Raw genomic sequence first — 11921 nt, forward strand, 5'->3', positions numbered from 1 at the left:
TGTTACTTCAAAACAGCATCATCTAAGCTGCATGCAATGTGCTGAGAGGGAAACTGAAGCGCAGTTCTGCTGTGAGCAGAAGCGGTAACAGCCTTCTGGTTGCTCATGCAGAGATGGCCGGGGCAGGGCAGTGGCCGCAGCCTGCCGTATGGAGATTGCCAGCCAGACCCGATGCCCGGTGGGGCATCCCCGTATCTGCTCCTGAAGGCTACGACCCGCAGCAGCGCTGGAAGGTCTCAGAGTTGTTCCTTTAGCGCTGCTTCGATGGCTGAGCTGCTGTACGGTGGCTAGAACTGGCTCCAACAAAGCTGACCTGGCACATTGGAATAACCAAACCGCACACTGGACTAACTCAGCCTCTGGACTTTATAATTTATCCTTAAAATCTGCATGACGCTTGGGGGCAGCCCATCACGAGTGGTTGCTGCAAAGGGAAACTGTGGAAAGCTGATGGCTGTGAGCGAGATTTTGGAACCCCAGGTCCAGCTCCAGCTGCTGTGCTGGAGACATCGGTGTGGGTGCAGGCACGCGTGCAGCTGGCAGTGTGCACGTGGGAAGATGGTGATGGTGGCAGAGGGAGTGGCAGGGCTACAACACGCTGGTTCTTGCTCTGCATCCATCCATCCTCTTCCTTTCCCTCTTTCCATTAAATTTGCAGCTGACCTGCACAGCACAATGCTGTGCAATGTAGAGGCACTCGAAGTAGCTGTGAGTAACACTGCTTGGGTAGCAGAAGCTGTGTCAGCTCAGGGCTGGTTTTGGGTTTGTTTGTGTGGCAGGCATGTGCAGCGGGCAATGCAGTGCTGCTGTGACGGCCAGATGGATGTGAGAGGCACATTCTGGGCTTTCGTCATTCAGGGAGACGGATCACCCAGGAGGCAAATCAGAGCTTGTGCTTCTCTACAGGAAAGGCTGGAAAAAGAAGGCACATCAGAGATGTGCCCCTGTGAGGGAGCCTAGGATTGCACAAGTTAATCTTTCTATTCGCCAGAGGAAACCAGAAGTCCTGCAGCAGAGCCTAATGCCTATAGGCTTTGGAAGACAAGGAGAGAGAATGGAACTGTGATATACAGTCTAGTATACAGGAACAATTAGATCACACAGTGCTGTCTTCAACTAATATCAGGTTGGATTAGAGCTACAGAGCAGAAAAGTCTGGGTTAAAGCTGGTTTGCAATTCTTAACGCACACTAGTCTGCTTCAGATTTGAAAGCTGCATGGCATGATGGGAGACTTTGAATGTAAACCCTGTGAATAAATAAAGAAACAAGTTGAAGATAAAGGCTGGGCTACGAAGCACTGAAAATCACTACTGATGTCAAAGTGAAATGCAGACAAAAGGATGAGTCCAGAACCTTGGTTTAAAGTTGCACTGAAACCCCTGGTTTAGCAACAGGACTTTTCTGTTAAATTCCTTCCTTCTCACCAGCCTTGGGGCATACATAATGACTGGCAGCTTGTCCTGCAACAAAGTGAGTTGGGGGTTGAACAAGTGGAGTGCTGCATGCTCTCCACTGACTCCCCAGCAGATCATTCAAAGTAAACAGTAAGTTAACTTGGAGTAGGTGGTGCAGTGGCTTCCCCCCATACAATGTCCATATGGGGAATCAGTGAAAGTGCTGTAATAATCTTGCCTGCTCATCAGCTCGCCTATTTGCCTAAGCTCTGAGACTCTTCATGTGTACATGCATTCGTTTAAGGACAAGGCTTGGCCAGCTGAAGTCCCTGGCAAAGTTGTGTAGCCACACTTCAGTGGCTCCAGGACCTCACTCCAGGAGCTTGCTGTGAGTGCGCCAAGGCTGGAGACCATTAATATTATATTTCCTTCAGTTCTGTCAGTTGATTAAAAAAAGTCAAGCCTGACATGTGATTTCAATCCCTTTATTACTAATGTCTAGAAATACTCTGATCCACAAATCCCAGATGCTTTTGCCTTCGTAGATTAGATGGGACCTTTCAGAAGTTAAACACTTTTCCTTTCATAATGCCTTTCTCCTGAAAAAAATTGACTAATAAAATCATTAGGCTGCCTTAATGTTACTTTGTGTTTGTGAACGTGTTTCAGTAGTAGGGAATAGTTGTATAATGCAGAATCAGAACATAAATCCAAAGTTATACCAATTGCATATCAGAGTATTTGATGACTTTCCATGGATTTGAGCCAAAACGTCAAATGTCAGTTTCTGTGTCTGTGTCCTCTAATAGACCTTGAAATGAGGAAGTACAAACTCCAAGAAATAAAACCAATTCAAATTTCTGCAGAAAATCCTGGGCCTTACACCTAAGGATAAGAGTGAAGAGAAAGAAGGAGACATCATCAAGAAAGAGAAATGCTCTTTGTTTGCTTTGTTGGACTTGAGCTGAAGGTGTGGCACAGGGAAGTCTTGGACATGCTTATGATCTGGACACAGCAATTTCACCTTAAGCTAAATGTTTTCTGAGAAGGTGGTGAACTTGCTAGGGAAACAAAGGCAACAAGTTTGGAAAGGACTTGGTTATGGAAAAAGAGAGGTGAAAACTATCATATGATCACAACAGACAGCTTGCATCCACCTGCACTAGGGCTTGTGGTCCCGGTAGTGTGGTTCAAAGAGTTACCACCCTTCAATCAGTTTAGTGCCTCTAATGAACTTAATGAGGGTTTATGCAAATCCGTCCTACCTGGCATGACATGGCCTAGAAGCACTCTTGTAATCTGTCCCTCCATCTCTGATGAGAATCTAGGAACTAACAGCAATAATTTCCTAAACCACTTGCTTAAGGGTTACCTGTGCCCCGGAACAAAATTCCTCCATCTGAAAAAGTAAATAGTCCCCAGCCAGGTTACTGCCTAAATTTGCTGCTGCTCTTGGGAAAACAATACAAAACTACAACAGTATACAACAGTGTAAACATATATGATACATATGACTTGGGCGTCATACAAAAGGAATTGTTTTAAAGCAATGTTCACAGATGGCACACCAGAGTTAAGAACCGTGTCTTCTAAGTATTCTAATATTGAGCTTGGTCTCCTTTTCTAGTGTAGTTAACCTTGCTATCAGCAGGAGACATTAAATTCCTGCATCCAGATCATTCATAGAAACATGAAAGCACTGGCCCTGAAACTGAGACGTGGGGAACCTCACTGGTAACTGGCCACCAGCCTGATGTAACCCCATTTACTGTAACCTTTTAAGACCTACCCAGCAGCCAGTTGTTCACCCAACACCTTATGGACTTGTCTAGCTGTGTGCTGGACATTTTGTCTAAGAAGGATACTGTGAGAGACAAAAAAACCCTACATCTGCTGGCTTCCCTTGGTCAACTAGATGGGTGACTTTGTCGTAAAAGGAAATCAGTTTGGTTAAGCAGGACTTTCTCCTCATGAACCCGTGAAGACCAGTAACTTTAAAAGTACATGACAATTGTCTCAAAAAAAAAAAAAAAAAAAAGAAAAGAAACGAAGTATTCCACAGGCCTTCCTATATGAAACTCCAGGAAAACTGCCTGTAATTCTCATGTTCAATGTCATGCTGATTAATGCTTTATAGCATACAGGCAAGCTATATAATTTAATGAATAGTGCAACAGGAATTTTTCAAAGACAATCATAGTAAGAGTGTTTAAGATTTTACCATCACAGGAGAACTGAACAAGAGTCTTCATATCTGAGAGTATCAGAGAAGGCAGGCAGGCTGACAGATTATTGCCCTGATTAAGGCCACGATATCAGTGTGGTGTGTTGTTGGCATGCAGACTGTTTCCTTTAAGTAAGTCTTTCATGACCTTTACAGCAGGCAAGAGTGATGCTTGCTTGAGGACAGCACACGCTATGTGAGTAATTCAGGGAAGCTGTAGAACCATGGATCCAGACCCCAAGGCTTGGAAAATCCTCTGGTGCTGTAATGTTGTTGTGTTATAGAAATGCCCTGACCATTCACCTCAGCAAGGACACAGGTTTCAGTGACCCCAGGATAACAGTCTGTGCCCCATGGTGTTCTCTAACCAGTCCAGACAGTGTGTGGTCACCTTGTCCTCTACCTGTGATGGCATTATCTGTCAAAATCTGGAAAAGTGGCAGAGATAAAGAAGATACACGAGCAGATATTAATCAGCTGGTGCATGTGGAATACCTACCTTTTTACTGGACCTCAATTTTCTGCTAGATGCTTCAGGTGTGGCCATTATTAATGAGATTTCCCAATTCCTGAGCCGGGGACCCAGTAAGCACAAAGCTCACTTGTAACCAAATATTCCTTCTCCCCACTAACCATGTGCCAAGCACTAGTAGGAAGCAAGGGACTACTGGTAGATATTTATAAATACGTATACATTAAAGGCAATATATTAATGACCTCTATATATCAGGTTGTATACATTATAATTTTAATACAATCAGCAATGACAGATGCTCGTTCTATAAAACTACACTTACAATATTACTAAAAATCATAAATTAATAGAATGGTTTAGGTTGGGAGGGATCTTAAAAGATCATCTAATTCCAACCTCCCTGCCATGGGCAGGGACACCTTCCACTAGACCACGTTGCTCAAAGCTCCATCCAACCTGGCCTTGAACACTTCCAGGGATGGGGCATTCACAAAAAAAGTTTACCGTCCATTGATTAACATACCAAAATAATATTACATGGTGTATTGCGGTCCATCATGTGCATCCACAGAGGAATAGTCTTCTCCATTACACCACTACCCTGCATCAGCATTTGTGAACTGGAAGCCTCCAGTATTGTGATAAAATTACAGAAAGGTCGTTGTGCTCTGCTACGTTACTCCCAATTTACCCTAATTTATTTTGTTTTGCATTGGCTAGTGCACAATTAGTATAATGGCATTTGTTTATGGTAAGTTAGGAAACAAAAAGGGGTTTTAAAGGAGCAAGGTCTTTAACTTTCAAAACCAGCAAAGGTGATACAAAATTATACCAACCAAATGAAAAGTGGAATAGATTTTTGCTACCGCAGGTCTTGGAAATCTGTATTGATAAATGTGGCATTATATGAATGATAACTTGCTAAGTACACTTAACTGCTGTCAATTTTTTCCCAATATGTGAAACAATACCCACTCCTAATACCACAAGTGGAAATTGAGAATTAGTAGTAATATATTCAATTATTTTTAAGATCAAGCATAAATTTTGGCAATGTTTAGCCTTGTGTTGTCTTTCCATTGCTCCCTGAAATGAAAAGCCTAAATACCTACTTCTTATTTAATTCCTCTGACCTGGTATTTTGGAAGTCTTTCCCACCTATGTAGCCTGCATGCTATTTGGATATACTAGTGTTGAAACATATCTGATATTCAGCACATAATTTTCTGTGGGGTAACTGGAAAGTGCATTGAATTTTCCTTGAGAGACTTGCTCAAGGCATGGATTATATTATCCTCTGTAGCTATGGGGAAGCTACAGCTAAAATTAAATTTTGTGTTTTATTTTAAGGTTAAAAAACACATTAGAAGTAAATCATTAACCCCCAAAAGCTCTGATCATAGATATTAATAGTAAAGTAGCTGATCTAGAAGAGATTGTATCCCTGAGTTCCTACAATAAGCTCAGTGTGACTAAAAATAGCACTTGTGCTACTACTGTTGGTGAAGTACATTCCAAGAAAGAGCAGGCTGAGTTCTGCCTTAGGATCATACCTGCTGCTGGCAAGGATGTCTCCTGCTCAGCTATGCAAGCTGGTGGGAATCCAACCCCAATGCCACTTTGGTCTGCTCAGGCTGCATCCCTCGGTCTTGCTGATAGAGCATAAGCAGTTTATCCAAGATTTCCTCTTGGATCAAGTGTTTGTGAAGGGGCCAAGAGCAGGTGGTATTTCATAATCTATTGATTTTTCCCTGAAGGGATTTGCAGCTGGAAGTGAGTTGTGTTATGAAACATTAACACGTTCCCTTCCCAGAGTTAATGAGGAGATTAAGGCAAAATTTTCCTTTTCTCCAAGTCCATCTTTTTTCTAATCCAGCCTGGACTTGCACCACATCCGTGCTGCATAGCACCAGCAGAGTGTAAAACTATGGCTTCTGTTCCATTTGATTCAATTTAGAATAAAGATACCATTCCATTTCCCATAAAAAGAATTTGAATAGGATTTTGCTAACTTCCCTCGCACTGAATAACTGCTTTTCCTATTAACAGTTGTATTGAATTTCAATGGGCTTGAATTTATGGTGTAAGAGATCACTCAACATGACAAAGCATCACAAAATCATACTTGAACATAAGAAAACTTTTTGTTTGGTATTTACAAGGATCTCACCCCGTAGGCTTCTTGTCCATGGGAGGAACTCTTAGGCATATCACCAGACAAGAAAGTACCAATAATAGTAAGTTACATCATCAGGTACATTGTATAGCGGTACACTAGTACAGCATCAGCAGGACACTATGGTGACATCACAGGAGTTCTGTTTTTCCTCAAGGTAAATAAATGCAGGTGCTTTGGCAGCTATAGTACCTCTCTGTGAGTCAGGACATGAAAATCTCATTCAGGTGTCTAAGGAAAGCACACTTGTGAACACTAAACTAATACTGCTTTTTCTGAAGCCTCTCTTGCTACCCATATTTTTATGGTAACGCTCCTAACTACCTGATCTTGCTTTCTGTGCCGGTGCTGCCACTTGTTCTTGTAGCCAGAGCTATCTTAAACAGCCATGAACTGGGGACCACAAAAGGACACCATTTCCTTGAGAAGCCATGAAAAATCCCTTCATTGTTTTCCTCTCTGTTACGGACTGATTGGAAGTAGTTCCTTGAGAACTGCAAGTGTAAACTTAGGCAAAAAAAAAAAAAAAAAATCACAGAAAGAGGAGATGGAAAACTGTATTAAAATCATCGCACCTCTGCCAGGGAATAAATATAATACTTACGGCATGCCCGAACCAAAACAGTAAGGAAAGAGGAAAATTTATACTTCAGGCAGACTGCTTTTCCTTGCCAAATAGTATTGCAAAAGGCTGCCTAATTAGCTGTTTGCTATCACCCACGTATCCTTCAGATGCACTGTTTGGCGGGATTTTTCCTGCCGCTAAGTACCAGTTTTCTCTAAGATGTATTAGTTTGCATTTTCCAAGGTCAGTTTCATTGCATTTGCCGCCCAGGTTTGTAACCACTTTTTGATAATTGGTATTGCTGCTCTCACTAGTGGGTTAGGCAGTTCTGAATCCTCACTTCTTACAATCATTCCGTGACACTTTGCTTTCCAAAATGACATGTAAAGGAATGTCACTTCTCTTTCATCAAATTGTCAGTCCATATATTACATTGCAGTATCATGAACATTTATTCACTAGTATCATTTCATGAAATTCTGTAACAGTTTTCTTACTAAGATGTAAACAAATTGTATGATTCTGCCAATGTCTGAAAAAATCAAGCTATTCTAGTAAGATTATTTTTCGGACACTGAAGCTGTTTCATTGTTTATGGCTTCATGTACACTCAAGAAGCCCAGTCCTATCTCCTTTACTTACCCAAACAGTTCCAGTGGCACAGCTTATGAGAATGGGCAGAATTTGGCCCTGTATCCCTGTTTCACCCTGGTTAAAAAAAAGCACAAATACTGATAACATCTGGCATCTTCTAACACTGAATGCTTAACATGACTTTTAGAGGAAGTTCAGCACTTAACTGCCAGTGAAACCAATAGTTACTATGCACCAAATACTTCACAACAGCACTGTTGGATCATAAAACATCTTTACAGAAATACTTTTAGATTTCTGTACCTTTAGCACCATCCTTCATCTCTGACACGTGCTAGAGGAACCTGGGTGACAACAGATCTGCCCATCTGCCCTATATTTTGACCTCTCCCACCTGGCGTAATACATCCCAGGATAGCTGTACAAGCCTGTTCTAAAGCTATTTTGCCTAGCTGCTTTCACTGTAAGGAAGGGCAAGGCTAAGAGAAAACACCACTTAGCGGTGGCTTTTTTTTTGTGTTTTTTATGAGTGTAGCTAAGACAGTATCCAGAGAGAACATTCGCAGGTTTGTCCTGTGAGAGGGGCAGTACCCCCTCATTAGCACTGGCCGGTAGCTAGTCTAGCCCTTCTCCCATGGGTTTCAGCTGTCTGCGATCCAACACCTAGTTCTGATAGCATCAACTTCTGAAAAAATCGCTCCATCATGAGACAGTACACAGGATCATGCAAGTTAAGAAAGGCAAAACGGCAGTGGGTAATTTTGAGATGTGGATAGTTAGCAGTTCAAAGATTCAAAAGGAAAAAACACTGCTACCAAAAGGTGTAAAGTGCTAAGAGAAAAAAGAGGTGGCTGGAAGATCACAACACAGCAATGATCAGCCCGTTTCCAAGGACAGTGAGGACTTTTCCCCTCATGGCTGACAACTGCCTGGCCGGCAGCGACTCGCTGCTTCAGAAGAAACATAGCCTCACGAATGTCACCTTCAGAGCCTTCTAACACTATGTGTTCACTTAGGCGTGAAACCATGAAAACCATCACCTTTCAGCAATTGGTTATGAAATTCCATACCAGCAGACCTCTAGTCTGTCTTTGCCATGAGCTTTTATTCTTCACTGTGGATATTAGTCATATGATTTAGTGCCAAAATGGGTAATATAATGCAATGTACTGGGGAGTACTTCTAGAGCTTGGAAATCATCATTCCTAAATCATTTTGACATGAAGAACTGGGAATCTTCTGAGAAGATCTGAGAATCAAAGGAACTAGCTCAGGCTTGGCCTGTCAAGAAACTGATGAACAGCTTGATCTTTTTGAAAAGCAAAAGAAGGGAATCTATAAAATGCAGGAATGATAACATTCTCCTGCTAATTAAATTATTAAGGCCTCTAATAAAGAACAGATGATGTTCAATGATGAGTATGCTGTATTAATGCTTTGACAACTACGAGTTTCCAGTTGTATATTAAATGTATGTGTTAAAATGTAGCACATAAAGCACCTCCTTTCCTTCCATGATTCTGTAACAGAAAGAAACCAACAAAAGGTTTTTCTCAAACTTCCACACGAAAATTACCATTGGAACACAATTAAACCTCAGAATGCAGTCCCAAAGCAGTTTGATAAAGATGTGAACAACAGGGTACTCTGACCTGATTTTTTGGTGTGACTATTGCATATACAAACTAAACCCCCCAATTTCACCCAAAGCTGCATCAGTGGAAATTTAAATGAGAGTAGCATTGTCCTAGGATAAGGAATTACAGGCTGGGGGAGGGGGATGACTGACAGTTTTAAGTGCACAGTGATCCTGTAAACTGCACAAGTTAAAGCTCTTTCACCAACTAATGAAACTGTAATATTAAAAGTTTTATTAAAAGATTTTTTAAAAGCAATATAAGCTTTTCATAGAAGTCTGATAGTATGTTAGTATATAACAAAATTTGTTTCTTGAGCATCTGAAGACATATGAAAGTCAACTCACAATGCCTTTGAGTAGTTTCTGCATTCCGTGCCAAGACCCGTAGTAATGAAGATGGTACAAAATCTTGAACTCAAGAGTACTACACACCTCTTGCAGTGTTGCCGAGAAATGCTAAAGATAAATTGGTTGCTTAGTGTGGTCAAAGACTCACTAAGCAATGAATTACCTCTGGAGATGCTAATTCTTCCTCTGCCTGAGATCCTGCCTCATTTATGGTTTCCTTTTCATCTTTTGCTTGCCTGGCTTCCAGGAATACTTTATCTTTTGCAATGAGACTGCATTGACGGTGGAATCTCATGTCAGACCTTCCTGGGCCACTTGTAATACAGCAGTATCTATCTGTGGACATTCCTGCACGGCCGTTTAATGCCTTCTCTGTGGCTCAGTGTTATCATGGGCTGAATCAAGTGAATATTTAACAGAGTCAAGCTATCTGGAAAGTAAGTTTCCAGCTGGGAAAATCGGGACCGAGTGACTGTGTAGTTGGTTAATATTCACGTACAGATTTATGCTTGTTTCTACAAAGTGTCCTAATAGCCCAGCTTGATGCAGTGTAAGAAATAAAACTCAACACCTCTCGTTTAATAGCTCTCTTATGATTCCTGTGGATTATCTATGGGTTCTTTTAGGCACTACATGAAATTTCACTTAATGCTTCCAAGGAGAACTTCGGTCCCTTGCCCAGAGCAAACCTGGGCTGCAGCATATTCCAGTCAAAGTTAATCTCGAGCTTTCGGTTTGCAGAACCGTTTCACCTGAGGGTCCGCAGTGCCGCGGGCAGCGGGGAGCGCCGGCCCGCACACCCTGCTGCACCCCAAACCTCGGAACGCGGCGCTGAGGCGGGGGCGCGTGTGCTTGTCCCCGCGGGGAGCGCGGCTGCAGCGCCGGGCGTGCGGGGGGAGCGCCGGCGTGGGGCGGCTGCCCTGCGGGGGGGGAGGGGGGGGGAGGGTGGGGAGGGGAGGGGGGGGGAGGGTGGGGAGGGGAGGGAGGGGAGGGGAGGGGACCCCCGGCCCGTCCCACGCCGCCGGCGGCCGCGCCCCCGCGCCGGGCGCTCAGAAAAAGGGACGGGGCGGAAGAGCGGCGCGAGTGGCGCTGGCTGCGGCGGGGTGGACGCTGCTGCTGGGCCCCGCACCGAGGGCGGCCCCGCACCGAGGGCGGCCCCGCACCGAGGGCGGCCCCCGCACCGAGGGCGGCCCCGCACCGAGGGCGGCCCCCGCCCGCACCCCGCCGAGGCGCCGCGCTCTGTCCTCCCTCCCTCCCTCGCGGAGCGGTGGCACCGACGGCCGCGGGACCCCGTCACCGTGCCCGGCGCAGCCTGCCCGCCGCCACCACGGGCCGCCGGTGCCAGCGCCCGGAGGCGCCATGACCGTGCTCAAGCTGTCCCTCATGGCCTTCAGCTTCGTCTTCTGGGCGGCGGGGCTGACCATGCTCATCATCGGCCTCTGGGCCAAGCTGTCTCTGGGGAGCTACCTGGCACTGTCAGCCGACGACTACCCCAGCGCCCCCGCCATCCTCTTGGCCGCTGGTGCTGCCGCCATGGTCTGGGGCTTCCTGGGCTGCTTCGGCGCTGCCACGGAGCACCGCGGCCTCCTGCGTGCCTACAGTGCCTTCCTGACCGCCGTGCTGGCGGCCGGGCTGACAGCGGGTTTCTCGGCACTTCTCTACCGCCAGAACGTTGCGCGGGGTTTCCAGGAAGGGCTGCGCCAGGCCCTGCTCGCCTACGGGCAGGACGAGGGGGTGGCGGACGCCCTGGACGCGTTGCAGCGTGCCTTGTCCTGCTGCGGTGTGCAGAGCTACCGCGACTGGCTCACCTCGCCCTGGGCGCTGGAGCAGAACAGCTCGGTGCCCCTCAGCTGCTGCCGGGCCCGCCTGGGTTGCCAGCGCGGCCTGCCCGACGGGCTGCACCGCGATGGTTGCTTCAGCAAGGTGTCGGCCTTCGTCAGCGGCAACATGTTTTATATTGCCACGGCTGCCCTGGGGCTGGCGCTGCTGCAGCTCATCGGCATTGTGCTGGCCTGCCTGCTGGCTGCCCGCATCCCTGCCCACCTGCTGGGCATCGCCACCCCTCGCTGAGGTCCCCCCGGGCCTACCCCTCATCCCCCCAGCTCCCCTCTTTCCCCCGTACCTGAGTGCACTCGACTGGGAAGATCCTGCCTTCGTATTCCTCCCTTCCATCTGAGCTTTCTCCTCCAGACTCCGTTCCTCCTCTGGAGCCTGTGGCAGGTGCATCAGTGCCACAGGCACACACACCCACACCCCCTCGGAGCTGGTCCCCACGGGCCCCCGGGAGCCTCCAGACTGCTTCAGTGGAAGGTGCCGGCAGCATGGACGGACGGCACCCTCTGGGGCAGCAGGGACACCTGGGTCAGGGCTGACCAGTTTTCTGGTGATGTAAACATCCTGGGACACTGAAATAGGGGCCAGGAAAGAGAAGAGGGTCTGGGAGAGCAAGAGGGGTGCTTCTCAGCATTACACTGGGTGAGTGTTCTTCTGAGACTGGAAAATGA

The 11921-nt window shown here is 46.1% G+C and overlaps 1 protein-coding gene across 1 annotated transcript; it reads left to right on the plus strand.

The window, feature by feature from the left end:
* The first annotated feature begins 10776 nt into the window (after positions 1-10776).
* On the plus strand, positions 10777-11487 carry LOC121088324 (tetraspanin-7-like). The gene has a single exon (XM_040594189.1). The coding sequence runs from the start codon at positions 10777-10779 to the stop codon at positions 11485-11487; it is 711 nt and encodes a 236-aa protein (XP_040450123.1).
* The last annotated feature ends 434 nt before the right edge of the window (positions 11488-11921 follow it).

Source organism: Falco naumanni, chromosome 5 (assembly GCF_017639655.2).
Source record: "Falco naumanni isolate bFalNau1 chromosome 5, bFalNau1.pat, whole genome shotgun sequence".
Classification (NCBI taxonomy): domain Eukaryota; kingdom Metazoa; phylum Chordata; class Aves; order Falconiformes; family Falconidae; genus Falco; species Falco naumanni.